Source organism: Lingula anatina, chromosome 5, assembly GCF_051362555.1.
Source record: "Lingula anatina isolate TDL-2025a chromosome 5, LinAna3.0, whole genome shotgun sequence".
NCBI classification, from domain to species: Eukaryota; Metazoa; Brachiopoda; class Lingulata; order Lingulida; family Lingulidae; genus Lingula; species Lingula anatina.
In genome coordinates, this window is record NC_141771.1 from 20012511 (window position 1) to 20036357 (window position 23847).

A 23847-nucleotide genomic window follows, 5' to 3' on the forward strand; every position below is an offset into this window, starting at 1 on the left:
AACCCATTGTAAGGAGTAATCTGCATCTGACATTGATAGTAAGGAAAAGTGTTCTATGGGTATATATTATTTTCCAGGTGACAGTTATAGGTAATTTCCAACCTCCTACACAAACAAACCCAAATCACATTTGCTGTATTTTTTTTTTTTTTTTTTGAGAGAGAGAAAATAGTACTTTGCAATATTGAAATATTTGTTTTCGTTAATTCTCACTCTTCTGATTATCAATTTCCAATGAACTTGACACTTGAAAAAAGACACAGACAGCTTATCAGTTTATCCCAGATTACAAGTGTTGCTAACATTAATTTGTACTAATATCAGAAACAGTGAAAAAGATTTGACAAAATTATTAACATTTAACTTTTTTAAGTCATTGAATTTGCCAGTCTTTTCAATGTTATTTTCAGTTCTTTCAGTTATATTGTTCTTTTTCCAGAGTACCCTTACCATGAAAAAGCAGGCAGTGAAAGACAAGACCAAGAGCAGCACTATATCTCATCCATGTGTACAGTGCACTATATTTGGCAGGATTCAGGACATTGTCAGATATTGTGATAACAACAACCCCTTCCAGAATCCCATTGTAAGGAGTAATCTGCATCTGGCATTGGTAGTAAGGAGAAGTCATTTATGGGTATATATTGTTTTCCAGATGACAGTTTAGGTAACTTGCAACTTCCAATGCAAACAACTTCAAATCATCACATCTGCTGTTTTCTTTCAGAGTAAATAATACATTGCAATATTGAAATATTTGTTTTAGTTAATTCTCACTCTTCTGATGATCAATTTCCCATTTACTTTACCATTACAAAAAGACACAGACAACTGATCAGCTTATCACAGATTTTTCTTGTTGTTAAAAATCATTTGTACAGATTTCAGAAACATTGGACAAAATTTTTTAAAATTATTAACGTTTAACTATTTTCAGTCATGGAATTTTGCAGTCTTAATTTTCAGTGTAACATTCACTTTTCTCAAATATATCATCCGAAGACAATGTAATTTTATAGTTGTCCGAAATATATTGTCCTAAAAAAAAACTTTTCCTTATATACAGTCAACTGATCAGCTTATCACAGATTTTTATTGTTATTAAGCTTTATTTGCACAAATTTCAGAAACATTGGACAAGATTTGACAAAATTATTAACGTTCAACTATTTTAAGTCATTGAATTTGCCAGTCTTTTCAATGTAATTTTCAGTTCTTTCAGTTATATTGTTCTTTTTCCAGAGTACCCTTACCATGATAAAACAGGCAGTGAAAGACAAGACCAAGAGCAGCACTATATCTCATCCATTTGTACAGTGCACTATATTTGGCAGGATTTAAGACATTGTTAGATATTGTGATAACAACAACCCCTTCCAGAATCCCATTGTAAGGAGTAATCTGCATCTGGCATTGGTAGTAAGGAGAAGTCATTTATGGATATATATTGTTTTCCAGATGACATTTTAGGTAACTTGCAACTTCCTACACAAACACCCTCAATTCATCACATTTGCTGTTTTCTTGCAGAGTAAATAATACATTGCAATATTGAAATATTTGTTTTGGTTAATTCTCACTCTTCTGATGATCAATGTTAATGATTAATTTTTTAGTTTATCATCCAAAGACAATAATTTTCATTAGTCACAGTCAACTTATCAGCTTATCACAGATTTTTATTGTTGTTAAGCATCATTTGTACAAATTTCAGAAACATTGGACAAGATTTGACAAAATTATTAACATTTAACTATTTAAAGTCCTGCGATTTCCCAGTCTTTTCAATGTAATTTTTAGTTTTCCCAAATATATTGTCCTAAAAAAACACTTTTAATTAGTCACAGTCAGCTGATCAGCTTATCACAGATTTTTATTGTTATGAAGCATCATTTGTGCAAATTTCAGAAATATTGGAACATTTTTGACAAAGTTATTAGCATTTAACTATTTTAAGTCCTCTGATTTCTCAGTCTTTTCAATGTAATTTTATAGTTGTCCGAAATATATTGTCCTAAAAAAAACTTTTCCTTAGATACAGTCAACTGATCAGCTTATCACAGATTGTTATTGTTGTTAAGCATCATTTGTACAAATTTCAGAAACATTGGACAAGATTTGACAAAATTATTAACATTTAACTATTTTAAGTCCTGCGATTTCCTGGTCTTTTCAATGTAATTTTTAGTTTTCCCAAATATATTGTCCTTAAAACACTTTTCATTAGATACAGTCATTTGATCCGATTATCACAGATTTTTATTGTTGTTAAGCATCTTTTGTACAAATTTCAGAAATATTAGACCAGATTTGACAAAATTATTAACGTTTAACTATTTTAAGTCATTGAATTTGCCAGTCTTTTCAATGTAATTTTCAGTTCTTTCAGTTATATTGTTCTTTTTCCAGAGTACCCTTACCATGATAAAACAGGCAGTGAAAGACAAGACCAAGAGCAGCACTATATCTCATCCATTTGTACAGTGCACTATATTTGGCAGGATTTAAGACATTGTTAGATATTGTGATAACAACAACCCCTTCCAGAATCCCATTGTAAGGAGTAATCTGCATCTGGCATTGGTAGTAAGGAGAAGTCATTTATGGGTATATATTGTTTTCCAGATGACGGTTTAGGTAACTTGCAACTTCCTACACAAACAACCTCAAATCATCACATTTGCTGTTTTCTTGCAGAGTAAATAATACATTGCAATATTGAAATATTTGTTTCAGTTAATTCTCACTCTTCTGATGATCAATTTTAATGATTAATTTTTTAGTTTATCATCCGAAGACAATACCTTTCATTAGTCACAGTCAACTTATCAGCTTATCACATATTTTTATTGTTGTTAAGCATCATTTGTACAAATTTCAGAAACATTGGACAAGATTTGGCAAAATTATTAACATTTAACTATTTTAAGTCCTGCGATTTCCTGGTCTTTTCAATTTAATTTTTAGTTTTCCCAAATATATTGTACTTAAAACACTTTTCATTAGATACAGTCAACTGATCAGATTATCACAGATTTTTATTGTTCTTAATCATCTTTTGTACAAATTTCAGAAATATTGGAACATTTTTGACAAAGTTATTAGCATTTAACTATTTTAAGTCCTCCGATTTCTCAGTCTTTTCAATGTAATTTTATAGTTGTCCGAAATATATTGTCCTAAAAAAAACTTTTCCTTAGATACAGTCAACTGATCAGCTTATCACAGATTTTTATTGTTGTTAAGCATCATTTGTACAAATTTCAGTAACATTGGACAAGATTTGACAAAATTATTAACATTTAACTATTTTAAGTCCTACGATTTCCCACTCTTTTCAATGTAATTTTATAGTTGTCCAAAATATATTGTCCTAAAAAAAACTTTTCCTTAGATACAGTCAACTGATCAGCTTATCACAGATTTTTATTGTTGTTAAGCATCATTTGTACAAATTTCAGAAACATTGGACAAGATTTGACAAAATTATTAACATTTAACTATTTAAAGTCCTGCGATTTCCCAGTCTTTTCAATGTAATTTTTAGTTTTCCCAAATATATTGTCCTAAAAAAACACTTTTAATTAGTCACAGTCAGCTGATCAGCTTATCACAGATTTTTATTGTTATGAAGCATCATTTGTGGAAATTTCAGAAATATTGGAACATTTTTGACAAAGTTATTAGCATTTAACTATTTTAAGTCCTCTGATTTCTCAGTCTTTTCAATGTAATTTTATAGTTGTCCGAAATATATTGTCCTAAAAAAAACTTTTCCTTAGATACAGTCAACTGATCAGCTTATCACAGATTTTTATTGTTGTTAAGCATCATTTGTACAAATTTCAGAAATATTAGACCAGATTTGACAAAATTATTAACGTTTAACTATTTTAAGTCATTGAATTTGCCAGTCTTTTCAATGTAATTTTCAGTTCTTTCAGTTATATTGTTCTTTTTCCAGAGTACCCTTACCATGATAAAACAGGCAGTGAAAGGCAAGACCAAGAGCAGCACTATATCTCATCCATTTGTACAGTGCACTATATTTGGCAGGATTTAAGACATTGTTAGATATTGTGATAACAACAACCCCTTCCAGAATCCCATTGTAAGGAGTAATCTGCATCTGGCATTGGTAGTAAGGAGAAGTCATTTATGGGTATATATTGTTTTCCAGATGACGGTTTAGGTAACTTGCAACTTCCTACACAAACAACCTCAAATCATCACATTTGCTGTTTTCTTGCAGAGTAAATAATACATTGCAATATTGAAATATTTGTTTCAGTTAATTCTCACTCTTCTGATGATCAATTTTAATGATTAATTTTTTAGTTTATCATCCGAAGACAATACCTTTCATTAGTCACAGTCAACTTATCAGCTTATCACATATTTTTATTGTTGTTAAGCATCATTTGTACAAATTTCAGAAACATTGGACAAGATTTGGCAAAATTATTAACATTTAACTATTTTAAGTCCTGCGATTTCCTGGTCTTTTCAATTTAATTTTTAGTTTTCCCAAATATATTGTACTTAAAACACTTTTCATTAGATACAGTCAACTGATCAGATTATCACAGATTTTTATTGTTCTTAATCATCTTTTGTACAAATTTCAGAAATATTGGAACATTTTTGACAAAGTTATTAGCATTTAACTATTTTAAGTCCTCCGATTTCTCAGTCTTTTCAATGTAATTTTATAGTTGTCCGAAATATATTGTCCTAAAAAAAACTTTTCCTTAGATACAGTCAACTGATCAGCTTATCACAGATTTTTATTGTTGTTAAGCATCATTTGTACAAATTTCAGTAACATTGGACAAGATTTGACAAAATTATTAACATTTTACTATTTTAAGTCCTACGATTTCCCACTCTTTTCAATGTAATTTTATAGTTGTCCAAAATATATTGTCCTAAAAAAAACTTTTCCTTAGATACAGTCAACTGATCAGCTTATCACAGATTTTTATTGTTGTTAAGCATCATTTGTACAAATTTCAGAAACATTGGACAAGATTTGACAAAATTATTAACATTTAACTATTTAAAGTCCTGCGATTTCCCAGTCTTTTCAATGTAATTTTTAGTTTTCCCAAATATATTGTCCTAAAAAAACACTTTTAATTAGTCACAGTCAGCTGATCAGCTTATCACAGATTTTTATTGTTATGAAGCATCATTTGTACAAATTTCAGAAACATTGGACAAGATTTGACAAAATTATTAACATTTAACTATTTTAAGTCCTGCGATTTCCTGGTCTTTTCAATGTAATTTTTAGTTTTCCCAAATATATTGTCCTTAAAACACTTTTCATTAGATACAGTCATTTGATCCGATTATCACAGATTTTTATTGTTGTTAAGCATCTTTTGTACAAATTTCAGAAATATTAGACCAGATTTGACAAAATTATTAACGTTTAACTATTTTAAGTCATTGAATTTGCCAGTCTTTTCAATGTAATTTTCAGTTCTTTCAGTTATATTGTTCTTTTTCCAGAGTACCCTTACCATGATAAAACAGGCAGTGAAAGACAAGACCAAGAGCAGCACTATATCTCATCCATTTGTACAGTGCACTATATTTGGCAGGATTTAAGACATTGTTAGATATTGTGATAACAACAACCCCTTCCAGAATCCCATTGTAAGGAGTAATCTGCATCTGGCATTGGTAGTAAGGAGAAGTCATTTATGGGTATATATTGTTTTCCAGATGACGGTTTAGGTAACTTGCAACTTCCTACACAAACAACCTCAAATCATCACATTTGCTGTTTTCTTGCAGAGTAAATAATACATTGCAATATTGAAATATTTGTTTCAGTTAATTCTCACTCTTCTGATGATCAATTTTAATGATTAATTTTTTAGTTTATCATCCGAAGACAATACTTTTCATTAGTCACAGTCAACTTATCAGCTTATCACAGATTTTTATTGTTGTTAAGCATCATTTGTACAAATTTCAGAAACATTGGACAAGATTTGGCAAAATTATTAACATTTAACTATTTTAAGTCCTGCGATTTCCTGGTCTTTTCAATTTAATTTTTAGTTTTCCCAAATATATTGTACTTAAAACACTTTTCATTAGATACAGTCAACTGATCAGATTATCACAGATTTTTATTGTTCTTAATCATCTTTTGTACAAATTTCAGAAATATTGGAACATTTTTGACAAAGTTATTAGCATTTAACTATTTTAAGTCCTCCGATTTCTCAGTCTTTTCAATGTAATTTTATAGTTGTCCGAAATATATTGTCCTAAAAAAAACTTTTCCTTAGATACAGTCAACTGATCAGCTTATCACAGATTTTTATTGTTGTTAAGCATCATTTGTACAAATTTCAGTAACATTGGACAAGATTTGACAAAATTATTAACATTTAACTATTTTAAGTCCTACGATTTCCCACTCTTTTCAATGTAATTTTATAGTTGTCCAAAATATATGGTCCTAAAAAAAACTTTTCCTTAGATACAGTCAACTGATCAGCTTATCACAGATTTTTATTGTTGTTAAGCATCATTTGTACAAATTTCAGTAACATTGGACAAGATTTGACAAAATTATTAACATTTAACTATTTTAAGTCCTACGATTTCCCACTCTTTTCAATATAATTTTATAGTTGTCCAAAATATATTGTCCTAAAAAAAATTTTTCCTTTGATACAGTCAATTGATCAGCTTATCACAGATTTTTATTGTTGTTAAGCATCATTTGTACAAATTTCAGTAACATTGGACAAGATTTGACAAAATTATTAACATTTAACTATTTTAAGTCCTGCGATTTCCTGGTCTTTTCAATGTAATTTTATAGTTGTCCAAAATATATTGTCCTAAAAAAAAAAACTTTTCCTTAGATACAGTCAACTGATCAGCTTATCACAGATTTTTATTGTTGTTAAGCATCATTTGTACAAATTTCAGTAACATTGGACAAGATTTGACAAAATTATTAACATTTAACTATTTTAAGTCCTACGATTTCCCAATCTTTTCAATGTAATTTTATAGTTGTCCAAAATATATTGTCCTAAAAAAAATTTTTCCTTAGATACAGTCAACTGATCAGCTTATCACAGATTTTTATTGTTGTTAAGCATCATTTGTACAAAATTCAGTAACATTGGACAAGATTTGACAAAATTATTAACATTTAACTATTTTAAGTCCTACGATTTCCCACTCTTTTCAATATAATTTTATAGTTGTCCAAAATATATTGTCCTAAAAAAAATTTTTCCTTTGATACAGTCAATTGATCAGCTTATCACAGATTTTTATTGTTGTTAAGCATCATTTGTACAAATTTCAGAAATATTGGAACATTTTTGACAAAGTTATTAGCATTTAACTATTTTAAGTCCTACGATTTCCCAGTTTTTTCAATGTAATTTTTAGTTTTCCCAAATATATTGTCCTAAAAAAACACTTTTAATTAGTCACAGTCAACTGATCAGATTATCACAGATTTTTATTGTTGTTAAGCATCTTTTGTACAAATTTCAGAAATATTAGACCAGATTTGACAAAATTATTAACGTTTAACTATTTTAAGTCATTGAATTTGCCAGTCTTTTCAATGTAATTTTCAGTTCTTTCAGTTATATTGTTTCTTTTTCCAGAGTACCCTTACCATGATAAAACAGGCAGTGAAAGACAAGACCAAGAGCAGCACTATATCTCATCCATGTGTACAGTGCACTATATTTGGCAGGATTTGGGACATTGTCAGATATTGTGATAACAAGAACCCCTTTCGGAATCCCATTGTAAGGAGTAATCTGCATCTGGCATTGGTAGTAAGGAGAAGTCATTTATGGGTATATATTGTTCTCCAGATGACGGTTTAGGTAACTTGCAACTTCCTACACAAACAACCTCAAATTATCACATTTGCTGTTTTCTTTCAGAGTAAATAATACATTGCAATATTGAAATATTTGTTTTGGTTAATTCTCACTCTTCTGATGATCAATGTTAATGATTAATTTTTTAGTTTATCATCCAAACACAATAATTTTCATTAGTTACAGTCAACTTATCAGCTTATCACAGATTTTTATTGTTGTTAAGCATCATTTGTACAAATTTCAGAAACATTGGACAAGATTTGACAAAATTATTAACATTTAACTATTTAAAGTCCTGCGATTTCCCAGTCTTTTCAATGTAATTTTTAGTTTTCCCAAATATATTGTCCTAAAAAAACACTTTTAATTAGTCACAGTCAGCTGATCAGCTTATCACAGATTTTTATTGTTATTAAGCATCATTTGTGCAAATTTCAGAAATATTGGAACATTTTTGACAAAGTTATTAGCATTTAACTATTTTAAGTCCTCCGATTTCTCAGTCTTTTCAATGTAATTTTATAGTTGTCCGAAATATATTGTCCTAAAAAAAACTTTTCCTTAGATACAGTCAACTGATCAGCTTATCACAGATTTTTATTGTTGTTAAGCATCATTTGTACAAATTTCAGAAACATTGGACAAGATTTGACAAAATTATTAACATTTAACTATTTTAAGTCCTGCGATTTCCTGGTCTTTTCAATGTAATTTTTAGTTTTCCCAAATATATTGTACTTAAAACACTTTTCATTAGATACAGTCATTTGATCCGATTATCACAGATTTTTATTGTTGTTAAGCATCTTTTGTACAAATTTCAGAAATATTAGACCAGATTTGACAAAATTATTAACGTTTAACTATTTTAAGTCATTGAATTTGCCAGTCTTTTCAATGTAATTTTCAGTTCTTTCAGTTATATTGTTCTTTTTCCAGAGTACCCTTACCATGATAAAACAGGCAGTGAAAGACAAGACCAAGAGCAGCACTATATCTCATCCATTTGTACAGTGCACTATATTTGGCAGGATTTAAGACATTGTTAGATATTGTGATAACAACAACCCCTTCCAGAATCCCATTGTAAGGAGTAATCTGCATCTGGCATTGGTAGTAAGGAGAAGTCATTTATGGGTATATATTGTTTTCCAGATGACGGTTTAGGTAACTTGCAACTTCCTACACAAACAACCTCAAATCATCACATTTGCTGTTTTCTTGCAGAGTAAATAATACATTGCAATATTGAAATATTTGTTTCGGTTAATTCTCACTCTTCTGATGATCAATTTTAATGATTAATTTTTAAGTTTATCATCCGAAGACAATACTTTTCATTAGTCACAGTCAACTTATCAGCTTATCACAGATTTTTATTGTTGTTAAGCATCATTTGTACAAATTTCAGAAACATTGGACAAGATTTGGCAAAATTATTAACATTTAACTATTTTAAGTCCTGCGATTTCCTGGTCTTTTCAATGTAATTTTTAGTTTTCCCAAATATATTGTACTTAAAACACTTTTCATTAGATACAGTCAACTGATCAGCTTATCACAGATTTTTATTGTTGTTAAGCATCATTTGTGCAAATTTCAGAAATATTGGAACATTTTTGACAAAGTTATTAGCATTTAACTATTTTAAGTCCTCCGATTTCCCAGTTTTTTCAATGTAATTTTTAGTTTTCCCAAATATATTGTCCTAAAAAAACACTTTTAATTAGTCACAGTCAGCTGATCAGCTCATCACAGATTTTAATTGTTATTAAGCATCATTTGTGCAAATTATAGAAATATTGGAACATTTTTCACAAAGTTATTAGCATTTAACTATTTTAAGTCCTCCGATTTCTCAGTCTTTTCAATGTAATTTTATAGTTGTCCGAAATATATTGTCCTAAAAAAAACTTTTCCTTAGATACAGTCAACTGATCAGCTTATCACAGATTTTTATTGTTGTTAAGCATCATTTGTACAAATTTCAGTAACATTGGACAAGATTTGACAAAATTATTAACATTTAACTATTTTAAGTCCTACGATTTCCCACTCTTTTCAATGTAATTTTATAGTTGTCCGAAATATATTGTCCTAAAAAAAACTTTTCCTTAGGTACAGTCAACTGATCAGCTTATCACAGATTTTTATTGTTATTAAACATCTTCTGTACAAATTTCAGTAACATTGGACAAGATTTGACAAAATTATTAACATTTAACTAGTTTAAGTCCTGCGATTTCCTGGTCTTTTCAATGTAATTTTTAGTGTTCCCAAATATATTGTCCTTAAAACACTTTTCATTAGATACAGTCAACTGATCAGATTATCACAGATTTTTATTGTTGTTAAACATCTTTTGTACAAATTTCAGAAATATTAGACCAGATTTGACAAAATTATTAACGTTTAACTATTTTAAGTCATTGAATTTGCCAGTCTTTTCAATGTAATTTTCAGTTCTTTCAGTTATATTGTTCTTTTTCCAGAGTAACCTTACCATGATAAAACAGGCAGTGAAAGACAAGACCAAAAGCAGCACTATATCTCATCTATGTGTACAGTGCACTATATTTGGCAGGATTTGGGACATTGTCAGATATTGTGATAACAACAACCCCTTTCAGAATCCCATTGTAAGGAGTAATCTGCATCTGGCATTGGTAGTAAGGAGAAGTCATTTATGGGTATATATTGTTCTCCAGATGACAGTTTGGGTAACTTGCAACTTCCTACACAAACAACCTCAAATCATCACATTTGCTGTTTTCTTTCAGAGTAAATAATACATTGCAATTTTGAAATATTTGTTTTGGTTACTTCTCACTCTTCTGATGATCAATTTTAATGATTAATTTTTTAGTTTATCATCCGAAGACAATACTTTTCATTAGTCACAGTCAACTTATGAGCTTATCACAGATTTTTATTGTTGTTAAGCATCATTTGTGCAAATTTCAGAAATATTGGAACATTTTTGACAAAGTTATTAGCATTTAACTATTTTAAGTCCTACGATTTCCCAGTCTTTATAATGTAATTTTTAGTTTTCCCAAATATATTGTCCTAAAAAAACACTTTTAATTAGTCACAGTCAGCTGATCAGCTTATCACAGATTTTAATTGTTATGAAGCATCATTTGTGCAAATTTCAGAAATATTGGAACATTTTTGACAAAGTTATTAGCATTTAACTATTTTAAGTCCTCCGATTTCTCAGTCTTTTCAATGTAATTCTATAGTTGTCTGAAATATATTGTCCTAAAAAAAACTTTTCCTTAGATACAGTCAACTGATCAGCTTATCACAGATTTTTATCGTTGTTAAGCATCATTTGTACAAATTTCAGAAACATTGGACAAGATTTGACAAAATTATTAACATTTAACTATTTTAAGTCCTGCGATTTCCTGGTCTTTTCAATGTAATTTTTAGTGTTCCCAAATATATTGTCCTTAAAACACTTTTCATTAGATACAGTCATTTGATCAGATTATCACAGATTTTTATTGTTGTTAATCATCTTTTGTACAAATTTCAGAAATATTAGACCAGATTTGACAAAATTATTAACGTTTAACTATTTTAAGTCATTGAATTTGCCAGTCTTTTCAATGTAATTTTCAGTTCTTTCAGTTATATTGTTCTTTTTCCAGAGTACCTTTACCGTGATAAAACAGGCAGTGAAAGACAAGACCAAGAGCAGCACTATATCTCATCCATTTGTACAGTGCACTATATTTGGCAGGATTTAGGACATTGTTAGATATTGTGATAACAACAACCCCTTCCAGAATCCCATTGTAAGGAGTAATCTGCATCTGGCATTGGTAGTAAGGAGAAGTCATTTATGGGTATATATTGTTTTCCAGATGACGGTTTAGGTAACTTGCAACTTCCTACACAAACAACCTCAAATCATCACATTTGCTGTTTTCTTGCAGAGTAAATAATACATTGCAATATTGAAATATTTGTTTCGGTTAATTCTCACTCTTCTGATGATCAATTTTCATGATTAATTTTTTAGTTTATCATCCGAAGACAATACTTTTCATTAGTCACAGTCAACTTATCAGCTTATCACAGATTTTTATTGTTGTTAAGCATCATTTGTACAAATTTCAGAAATATTGGAACATTTTTGACAAAGTTATTAGCATTTAACTATTTTAAGTCCTACGATTTCCCAGTTTTTTCAATGTAATTTTTTATGGAATCCCAGGAGGGCCAAGCGAAAAAAAAAATTGAAAAAAAAATTTTTTTTTGAAAAAAAAAATTTTTTTTGAAAAAAAAAAAAATTTGAAAAAAAAAATTGAAAAATAATTTTTTGTTGAAAAAAAAAATTGCGAAATTTGCGAGATCGCGTGTAATCCCGCGAGATCGCGCGTAATCCTGCGTGGCCACGTGAAATCCCGCGATACCGAGCAAATTTTATTTCAAAAGGAAATCAAGAAAAAGAGAAAAAAAAAATCACGATATCTCACGAGAAATTGCGAGAATAGAAACATGGCGGAAGAAGCCACGATGTGTTTAAAATGCCAACATAGCACGGACTATGAACAACAGGCTCACATTCCCATTTGTAAATCATGCGGATGTGATAATATATTGCACGTAAGTTGTTTTCTCTTTATTCTTTATGCAGATGATAGTATGACGTATAGTATTATTAGTGAATCAGGGACGAGTGTCCTCTTAGTATTAGAACGTACTAGGGGCAATAAAAGAAGATAGCAACACCGGTTAAATAAATATGTCGCCTTCCCTGACACAGTGACACTGACTGGTTATGCAAACGTCTTCATTGGGTATTTAACTTATTTTACATACATGTACATAAATTTACAGTATTTTTCATTAGACTTCCTCGAAACAATTATTAAACCACACGTGTACAGTTCCCGTTAAGGATAGGAATGTTGAAAGTATTGCTTTTCATTTGTAATTTACGTTTGTAGAGTGTCGTCGGTGCTTGTAACAAAAGGCAATGTCGATGTCCAGGATACCGAAAAATTAGAACCATCAGACATTGTGTCAACTGTGGGCACTTGCCCATGGATCAGGACTTCAAATTTGGTGAGCAAATTCAGTGTTTGTCTTTTTTCAACATGGATCTACCAAGTTATTTGTGTTAAAATACAATAAGAATTGAAATAGTTTCATATATGATATATATGATATATATGAGAATTGAAATAGTTTCATATATGATATATATATGATATATTGTTCAAAATATTTTTAATTCTTGGGCTTCAGTTTGTCAATTCAAATAATAGTTATTTTATGAGAGCATGAAACAGAAGTTGATTTAAGAAAATATAAAATATAAATCATAAAATTGAATTAGGTGGATTTAGCCTGTATAATTCACCTTTTATGTTGAGGCACACATCTCCAGTGTTATTATCAAAGCTTTTCTTTGGGCTACAATAATGATATATATATATATATATATATATATATATATATATATATATATATATATATATATATATATATATATATATATATATATATCACTGTAAAAGACTGTTATTCATATGTGATTGGCTCTCGAGGAGAAATCTCAGAAAAAATTCACATCCATTTTGTAATAAACAAAAGAGCATACTAAATGAAATTGCCTTATAATGTGTGTATGTTTAATTGTATCTCTTATAAGTCATCTATAGTCTGTCATTGCTTCATGTAAAAAATTCATTTTATTTTTGAATTTCAGATTTAAAGGTTTTCCTCAACAATCTAGTGGAACATTATAAAAGCCAAGCTTTGATATTAGAATATTTAAAGGACATTGGTTTTACCTGGAGGTAAATATTTTTGTGTAGAATTCTTTGTGGCAACAAATGCTTATTTATATTTGCTTTTTTGTAGAGAAATCTTTGTGTCAGTCAATGTCATGTTTAATTCTTATTGTTAGTGAAGCTCATTGCTTATCGCCCACGTCAAGTCTTTTCTTGGTGACAAACTTAACTATTAATTGGACAGCTGCTGACATCACTGGATAGTTTTTTTTTTTTTTTTAATGATGGCTTGGACTCCTGGAATTTTTGTTGAAAATTACAAGTGGTGATCTTAAATGGCATGAATCCCCAGAAAAGTCTTGGTCCGTGTTATCATTTTCATATAGATTCCCATAAAAATCTGCAAAATCCTATTGCATGAAGGGCAAACTTTAAAGTTGTCAGCTCACTGAATATCTTAAAGGGGGTAATAAGTTCAGAAAGGATCTAATTATTTTTAATTATTTTGTTTTTCACTGTCAGTGAAAGAACCCTCAAGAGAAGGTTAAATGTTCTTGAAATCAAGCGACATGAACATGTCCCTGTCCAAGAATTAAGGGTAAGCGATAATTTTGATGCTGCCTACTTTGAATCAATCTGTATATTGAAATAATATCTGTAGTATTTTGATCACTCAAGTCTTAGAATAGAGGAGATTGTTGCATATTGTAATGTAATTAACATATCTCCCATAATGCATTGTTCTTTCTCTACCAGTTAGCCAGCATGGCTGGATGTGTTATGTAATAAATGAGTTATTAAAAAATGTTAACTTGAGTTACATAACAACAGAAAAACTACGACATGGTGTCAGAATCGGGATCTACATTGGATGTAGCATAATTTGGAGATTGGATGACCCACAAACTACAAGATAAAAACGGATTTAGAATCACTAAAAAAAAAAAGGAAAAAAAAAAAATGGAGCACATGTATGGGATACAGCCGCCTCACATGGACTGGGAATCCATGGACTTACCGCGTACGTTCAAACTTTTCAAGGAAAAGTGTGAATTGATATTTGAAGGACCTTTAGATGCTGTAGCAGAGGAAAGACAAGTGAAATTTCTTCTCCTTTGGATCGGAGAAAAAGGCCGCGAAATTGTGAAAACTTTTAACATTGATGATCCAGATGTGTTGACCTCGTATTGGCAAAAATTGGAAGAATACACAAAGCCCAAGAGTAACTTTCGAATTCAGAGATTTAAACTTAGAGCATGCAGACAAGAAGCAGGTGAGAGCATTGATTCTTTTGTCAGACGAATCAGACTCGTGGCAAATGAATGCAAATATACCGATGTTGATCAACACATAATTGACACTCTCATTTTTGGCACTAACTCAGAGCGAATTCAAGCGAAATTATTACAAAGAGAGGACGATTTGACTCTAGATCAGGCTCTTGTCATTGCACGAACAGAGGAAGCAACTAAGAAACAGATTGAGGATCTTCACAGTACATCGGCAAAGGAAATTCACGCACTACGGCCAAGTGGAAACAGTCAAAGAGGGAGACCGCGTTACAGACAGCCACAACATCGCACTCCTCGCCAGCAAACTCAATCAAAGGTACCAAACAAACAACGCTCACGACAGCCACTGCAAGAATGTGGTAAGTGTGGAACTGAACATGTTTTTCAACAGTGCCCAGCTAAAGGTACAATTTGTCTCAAATGTGGCAAGCCAGATCACTGGAAAAGGGTATGTAGAACAAAAACAGTAACTGCATCGACCCATAGTAAAACTGTGCATTCAGTAGCAAATGAAAGTGACAGTAGCAGTGTAAACTTTGACTCTATATATGTAGATAGTATTCAGTCAAAACAGTCCCCAGTCAAGCCATTTGCTGACATTGAAGTTAAAGTTGGGAACTCTACTTCAACATTACGTTGCAAAATAGACACTGGTGCTGAGGGAAATGTAATACCACTGTCTTCTTTCAAAAAACTTGCAATTCAGCAACCATTAAAGCCTACGAATGACACGATTACTGCATATGGTGGCAGTAAGTTACCAGTATGTGGAATAGCAACATTGACATTCACAAATGACAAGGTCATGGTGACCTCAGACAGCTATATTGTGGACTGTGAAGGACCAGTTATACTAGGAATGGAAACCAGTCAGAAACTGGGACTTGTTACTCTGAACATAAATACAGTGACAAGACAGTCCATACTATCAGAGTATAAGGATATCTTTGAAGGTATCGGGAAATTGGATGGGGAATATCACATAAATATTGACCCCACTGTTTCTCCTGTTGTTCACCCACCACGGCGTGTACCTATTGCATTGCAGCCAGCACTCAAGGAGGAGTTGGACTCTCTCGTTGAGCAAGGGATCCTGTCACCAGTCACACAACCAACGAAATGGGTAAACTCGTGTGTATGTGTTACCAAACCCAATGGAAAAATACGTCTCTGCCTGGATCCAAAAGACTTAAATGCGGCAATTAGACGTCCACATCACTACACACCAACACTGGATGACATCCTACCTCAACTGAGTGGCGCGCGTTATTTCAGTATACTTGACCTTCAGAGTGGGTATTGGAATATCACGTTAGATGAAGAAAGTTCTCTTCTGACTACCTTCAATACGCCCTTCGGAAGATTTAGATACAACAGACTACCCTTTGGCCTCTCGCTATCTCAAGACGTCTTCCAGGCCAAGATTGAAGAAGTATTTAAAGACATTCCAGGGTGTACCGGAATCGCCGACGACCTCATCATAGCAGGTTGGCAGAAAGACGGATCTGACCACGATGCGACTCTGCGCGTAGAATTAGATACAGCCAGAAGAAAGGGGATACGCTTTAATGAAGACAAGATGATTCTTAGAAAGGAGGAAATTCCATTCTTCGGTCATATTATAGGAAAAGACGGGCTAAAACCAGACCCAGCAAAGGTAGAAGCCATTAATGTAATGAATGAGCCGAGAAATGTATCGGAACTACAAACATTCCTTGGGATGACCAATTATCTAAGCAGATACATTCCCCACATGTCGCAACTTACAGCCAGTCTCAGAGACCTGTGCAAGAAGGATAGTGTTTTTCAGTGGAATGCTGAACACAGTATTGCATTCAATGAGATTAAAGGAGAAATAGCAAATGCAACCAACCTACAATTCTACGACAGTAGCAAGTCACTTACACTCCAAGTTGACGCTTCATCTTATGGATTAGGAGCTGCCTTAATCCAGGATAAAGGCCCAGTTGCATATGCTAGCAAAGCACTCACAGAAACAGAGTCACGTTACTCCAACATTGAACGCGAGATGTTAGCAGTAGTGTTTGGTCTTGAAAAGTTTCACCATTATGTCTATGGTAGACATGTTAAAGTAGAGACTGATCACAAGCCTCTAGAAGCCATTTTCAAGAAGCACCTACACAACGCACCACCGCGTCTGACCCGCATGTTGCTGAGAACGCAGTGTTATGACACAGAGATTGTGTATGTCCCAGGCAAAAATATAGGACTAGCTGATGCCCTCTCTCGCATGAAACCTTGTGATGGTGACGACATCAAAGGACTTGACATTACAGTACATGAATTACACTCGTACATGAACGCAAGTCCAACACGCATTGAGCAAATTCGCGAGGAAACTAGTAAGGAACCACAGCTAGCAGCTCTTCGTGAAATGATTTCTGTAGGATGGCCAGCTACACGCAGCGAGTGTCCAGAAATTCTTCACCCATACTGGAACTACCGTGATGAGTTAGGCATCGCAGATGGAATCATAATGAAGGGGAATAGGATGATTATTCCTACAGTACTTCGCCCTGACCTACTTAAACAGCTACATTATGCCCACCAGGGAGTGGAGAAATGTAAGCTACGTGCAAAATCGTCTGTATTCTGGCCTGGCATGAATAATGATATTGAGCACACAGTCGGACTGTGTCCACCTTGCCAGAAACACCAAGCTGCCAACAGTAAGGAACCCTTATTGCCAGCAGATGTACCTCCCCGCGCATGGCACACATTAGCAGCAGATTTGTTCTATTGGAGACAAACTGACTACTTATTAGTTGCTGACCAGTACAGCAAATATCCCTTAGTGCGGAAACTTCCAAGTACATCATCAGGCAGTGTAATTGCACACTTAAAGAGCATATTCGAGGAGCATGGCATTCCTGAGATTCTTAAAACTGACAATGGACCTCAGTTTTCATCAGAAGGATTCAAAAACTTCGCAAACACTTGGGGATTTACGCACATTACATCCTCACCTATGTATCCGCAGTCAAATGGATTCATAGAACGAATGGTACAGACTGTTAAAAGTCTATTTCAGAAAGCATGGGAATCAAATTCAGATCCCCACCTATCCATGTTATGTCTTCGCACAACACCCATTGATCACAACCTACCAGCGCCTTGTGAGTTATTGAATAACCGGAAGTATAAAACAAATATTCCCGCTGGACAGTCACAGTTGAACTCCGACTACAATGTAGCATTACAGAAGAGACAGAACGCAAGTAAAACACACTATGATCAGCATGCCAAACCGCTTGAACCTTTACATGAAGGAGAATTTGTTCGCATGTATGACACTCAGAATAATACATGGCAACCTGCCAAAGTTAAAACTGTATCAGACAAACCCAGATCTTATTATGTGGAATCCAATGGTGGAATTTACCGACGCAACAGAAAACACATTCATAAGACAAAAGAACACTTTGATTTCAGAAACAATGAGATTGAGGAAACTGATGAACCTCTTGTTGACATTACAAACACAGAGACTGTTACAAAATGTGAAACACCTCAATCTCAACCCTTACGCAGATCAAGCAGGAACATTAAACCTCCAGAGAGACTGAACTTATGAATAAATTCAGTAATAGTGACTGTAACAAGTCAGTTGTGAAAGTGTCACAAATTGACTGTAATTTGAATAAGCTTAATCATAATTGTTTCATTTATGAACTCTGGACTTGAGATTCTGTTGACTTTTGTGTTAAAACAAAAAAACAAAAAAAAAAAAAAAACATTTACATGTGCCTATGAACTGTGAACATTGAAATGTCTTGGAGACAAAGACAACACGGACAGTGAACTGATTATGTTTATTAGCAACTTTAAAAAAAAATAATAATAATTCCAGGATTTATTTTTATTAAAAAAAAAAAAAAGGGAGATGTTGCATATTGTAATGTAATTAACATATCTCCCATAATGCATTGTTCTTTCTCTACCAGTTAGCCAGCATGGCTGGATGTGTTATGTAATAAATGAGTTATTAAAAAATGTTAACTTGAGTTACATAACAACAGAAAAACTACGACAGAGATGGCATAAATACACCAACCAACCAGTACAGTACTAGTATATAGATATGTCTGATAGAAAGTCTGTTACAATCCAAAACTTAATTTTCCCCCTTGTACAAATAAAATAAAAATATTGACATCTTACAGTGATTTATATTTCCAATTATAATTTAATAAGGTTATATACATAATAAATGGTCATTTTAATGTGTGAGTCATATCTTTTTATGTAGGATATTATTCAATAAGAAGTCGTTGTTTGTGGGGGACTGGCAGGTGTAAGGCAAATATATGATCAGTGTCGCCAGAAATATCACAAGAAAGTAAAAAGGTTAGTTAAGCAAAGGATTAATTTTTGCAATTAAGCAGTTAATTAAAAAATGAAAGTAAAAATCTATATTTGTTTCACTTCTATTAAATTATATTATTCTGTTACTCTATCCTAAGAATTGATGTGCAAGAGATATTGCATGAAGTTGATCATGATCGGAAACTAAGGATACGAAGGGCTTTAAATCGACAAGTTTTTAAATCACAGATAAATATTATTTTTATGTATAGACACAGAGACCTATCTGTCTTGATCATTTAAGCCATGCACTTTCAGCGATAACACAATATGTGGAAAACTATTTAGTCTAAAACCCTTTTCTGGTCACAAAAATTGCCAAGTCATCATACTGTCAGTTTCAACTAACTTAAGATTATAGAAAGATAATTGTATGATGGAGCCACTTATCAGTAAAAGTTGTTTGATTCGTTCATTTGAGGAATGTATCAGTCAGATTATTCACATGTATATACTTTCAAAATGACATTTCATTTTAGGTTTTCATGTGATAATATCAACTATTTCTTTTCAGGGACCAAATTGGATTTGGTCTGTGGATGGTAATGACAAGTTTCAGTTCTTCCATATTTACATACATGGATGCATTGATACATTTTCACGCAAGATTTTGTGTATGTATATAATGTACTGTTTTAAGTAAAAAACCAATTTGAAAAACTCTATCCCTTATCTAACCACACACTACTGGGTTTCAAAGAGTTTACTAGTATTATCCATTTCTGATTTTGCCATTGTAACATACTAGTTTGGGGTATATTTCAACACTGTGGTCTTCTTAAACATCTGTGCTAATAGTTACCGTTTTTTAATAGTCTGCCCTAATAGAACTAGAAGTGACCCAGGGACAGAGAATGTAGACTTAATTGAATGCCAAATGTTCCTAAGAAGAAATAGCAGTGATCAGCATGCTTTCTCCGATAGTCACATCATGGGGCCTTCACCACTGAACTAGGTATGTAAATTTCTTATTATATTTACCCATTTGTCACAAGGATGTCTATTAAAGCCTGTAGTTGGATCACGCACTATTCTGATGTCATGCATTTATTTCAGAAAATAGAGTGTTTCTGGTCAACTTTCCTAAAGAGAGTTTTAATCCGTTGGCATATCATAGAATGACTGATAAATTCACAAGTATTATACTTTTCAGGGTTTGCACAGAGACGGTTGGTATGACAGACACAGTTGCATTGACAAGTGGTGCATGGTATTTGTTTACTTGCCTCTGATACAACATGATATAGATGCATTTCAACTGTGGTGGAACAACCACAAAATAAGACACCAAAGGCAGGTGTGGTTACCCACTGGTGCTGCTCCAAATGACATTTATGCATTTCCACATTTATATGGTAAATTTGGCAATTTCAGTTACATGTTTAGCATATAAAAGATTGAAATATTTAAAACTTAAGACATTTTTGTATTAAAAATCTTTTACTTTAAATATGAACACGTAGTCAATTTTACACATCACCATGTTCTTGTGGCATTGGCTATGTGACTAAATGGAACAACTGGCTTAAGGTATATCAACCTACATATTTTATGCAATATATATTTGCAGGCGGTCACCAGTGTGGATTCACTGTCAGTGATAGAGATTTGGCAGAAGTTGCATGAGAAAAAACACTGAACTATGAACAATCTGCTCGTGTGCCACAGGACTTCTATAATGAAGCAACTAACTTCACTGCCACTAACCACTTGACAATAGAAATATCCACTGAAGAGGAGAGTTATATTCAACTAAGGAGACACTTCATCCTAGAAAGATCTGCATTACAGTCATCTACATATGTGTAAAATGTAATATTAATGTTTCTGCACCAACCTACAAATTCCAAATTGCTGTACAGGAAAAAAGAGAATAAAGAATCACAAAAGAGGTTATTTTCCTTTTTTTGATACATTAATACAATGCGCAACAGGCTACACAACCCATTTTTATGAAACCACAAGTTCTGTAAGACAAAAAGGTAAATTGGTTTTCCCTTGATGGTGTTATCTCTTTATGTGCATGGAGATGCTGGTGTCACACCTGTCAGTACATAAAAATTCAACCACTTTTCAATAAACTTGACAATACATATAATTCAAAGTCTCTATCCCAGCATAGCTGTCAAAACTACAAAAAAAGAATTAAAAAAATGCACAAAGTAGGTAACTGTCAATACTAATGCAAAATACAGTATGCTTAACAGGAAGTCGAACAGCATTGTAGGTATATGTCTGTTAGGAATATGTTACTAGCAGACCCATGTCAGTTCAAATTCACAGTTAAAATATGCAAGCAAGAGAAATATGAACATTCAAATAAAAATGCATAAATTTCAGAAAAAAAAACAATCAAGCTGGGTTCCCAATTTGATCTGTGCTTAAGAATTATTATTGGATTTTCAAACTAATATGTCACTGTTTTTTCTTTATAATGTTACTATTGGCAGTACACAATTTGTTTTGCCAAATCTGATACAATTTTACGTAATGATACAACCTTGAACTGTCTATCATAATAGTATAATGTATAAAAGGTCACTGCCATTTGACTTCATGCCTTTGGGGGTTAAATCCCTCAATAAAAATGCTAATATTTTAAAAATATTGAACGCACATAAAAGGCAGTCAAACTGGTGCAAGTCTAGGTACAATTCAGACCAAGAACCCTTTCAGTAGGTTTGAGAGCCACGAGTAGCATGACGTTAATGGCCATTAAGGTGAGAGTGACCAAAATTTATTTTCCCTCACTTTTGATGCTATATTACATAATGCTTAAGAGCATAATCACCACCAATTCTTAATTATGCAATGCAGTTAAAATGGTATTTATAAAAAATTAATTAGCAAAGGTATTTAGGCCCATGATACTTGAAAATTCCACTACGTACACAAGTGAGAACTATAACTAATGAGTTTACTTCCATTTTCAACAATTAAGTCAATGATAAAAACAGCACAACTTTAATAAAATTGTCCTATCATTTTTGATTACCAGTTTACTCCTTCCTATTCAAGTTCAGTAGTAACAATGGGTGTATCTCTGCTAATTTTGGTGTATTTTACATTTTATTTTCACATCTGAATATTGGATGTTGAACTATTTGATACAGAACAATGCCCGAGCCCTAACGAAAAAAAAAAAAAAATACAAAAAAAAAAAAAAAAAAAAAAAAACTGCAGTGTTGCGCATGCAAAGCTCTACAAAATGAAAAAAACAAGGTCTCTAGCAATGCTGGTTCCAGAATAAGAGAGTTTTTAGTTTGGCATCTAATAGCCACTACTCGTCTGAAAATGCCCCAATTGACCCCAAACTCACGAAGATCAAAGATTACCATAAGGGTAACACCTGCCCATTGTATTATAGATTAGATCTGTTTAGTTTCTGAAAATAGACAATAACAACTGTTTTTCACAAGAAAGTTAGCAATTTTAGAAAAATGTGACCTGTTTGACCTTGAAATAATGCGCTCTAGGAGGAGAAGCGGTAACGGTGACTTGTAGTTCACGACACCCTGCAGAGCCATATGAGATAGGTCGGGACTAAAGCCATGAATACTACAATACAATACAATACAATAAATTTTATTTCATGTCGGTTACAAATTGAATGGAAACATTAGCTTTACAGCTATTCTCCGACTGTATAAGGACAAAAACATATCTACAAAAATGCAATATTACACATGAAGTCTAGTAAAAAAAAAAAAAAAAAAAAAAAAAAATCTACAAAGAGTAAACAAAAACACGAAATCTATTAAGATAACAATTTAGAAAAAAGAGAAAAAAGTTTTTTTTATGGAAAATGTGCAGAATGCTATACCTAAATCAACTGTGAAAAACAGACAATTTTACATACAATGCTCAATGATACAGTTATATAAACAATGTAAACATGACGTATTATTACACATTTTCACTAAAAGCATATAGGTTACACAGGCTACATCTGCATTTGGGTCCTTCCCAAAGCCTTAAAAGTGATTTAAACTCATTTGAATTGATGCTTTGCTTTAAGTCATTTGAGAGATCATTCCATATTTTTGGCCCAAGATATGATAAGGATTTTTACTGCCAGCGTACATGCTGGTGGTACTAAAGAGTGTTTTTTTTTTAATATTCTAGCTCCATAAAATCCCTTCTCATCGTGGCATTGGCCTAGCATGGAACCAATATCCCAGGCTGTTGGGCGGTTTTCCCTTTACAAATCACATCCTCCTCTTCATGTTCGGTGCAATGTCGGAATTTGGAACAGCCCCTCCCTGCCTCATTCGCCATTGCTTTTTTCTTTCTCGCACTTTCTCGCGAGATTTTGTGTTTTTTTTAAATTTCATCTTGAAAATGAAACACGATTGATCTCTCGGGATTTCGCACGACCGCGCGGGATTACGCGCGATCTCGCGGGATTACACGCGATTTCGCAATTTTTTTTTCAAAAAAAATTTTTTTCAATTTTTTTTTAATTTTTTTTTTCAAATTTTTTTTTTAAATTTTTTTTTTTTTTTCTTCCGCTTGGCCCTCCTGGGATTC

At 32.4% G+C, this 23847-nt stretch overlaps 1 protein-coding gene across 5 annotated transcripts; it reads left to right on the plus strand.

Annotated features, from left to right (window-relative positions):
• The first annotated feature begins 12303 nt into the window (after positions 1-12303).
• LOC147761848 (uncharacterized) lies at positions 12304-21209 on the plus strand. Of its 5 annotated transcripts, none has more exons than XM_087013592.1 (8): positions 12304-12506; positions 12851-12968; positions 13615-13705; positions 14162-14237; positions 19832-19931; positions 20133-20272; positions 20471-20672; positions 20888-21209. In XM_087013592.1, the coding sequence occupies exons 1-6, from the start codon at positions 12399-12401 to the stop codon at positions 20270-20272; spliced, it is 633 nt and encodes a 210-aa protein (XP_086869718.1). In that variant the 5' UTR covers positions 12304-12398; the 3' UTR covers positions 20471-20672; positions 20888-21209. The 5 variants fall into 5 exon arrangements, with proteins under 5 accessions (XP_086869718.1, XP_086869719.1, XP_086869721.1 ...); XM_087013593.1 differs by having other exon boundaries at positions 19832-19859; XM_087013595.1 differs by lacking the exon at positions 19832-19931 and having other exon boundaries at positions 12313-12506.
• Positions 21210-23847: the final 2638 nt, after the last annotated feature.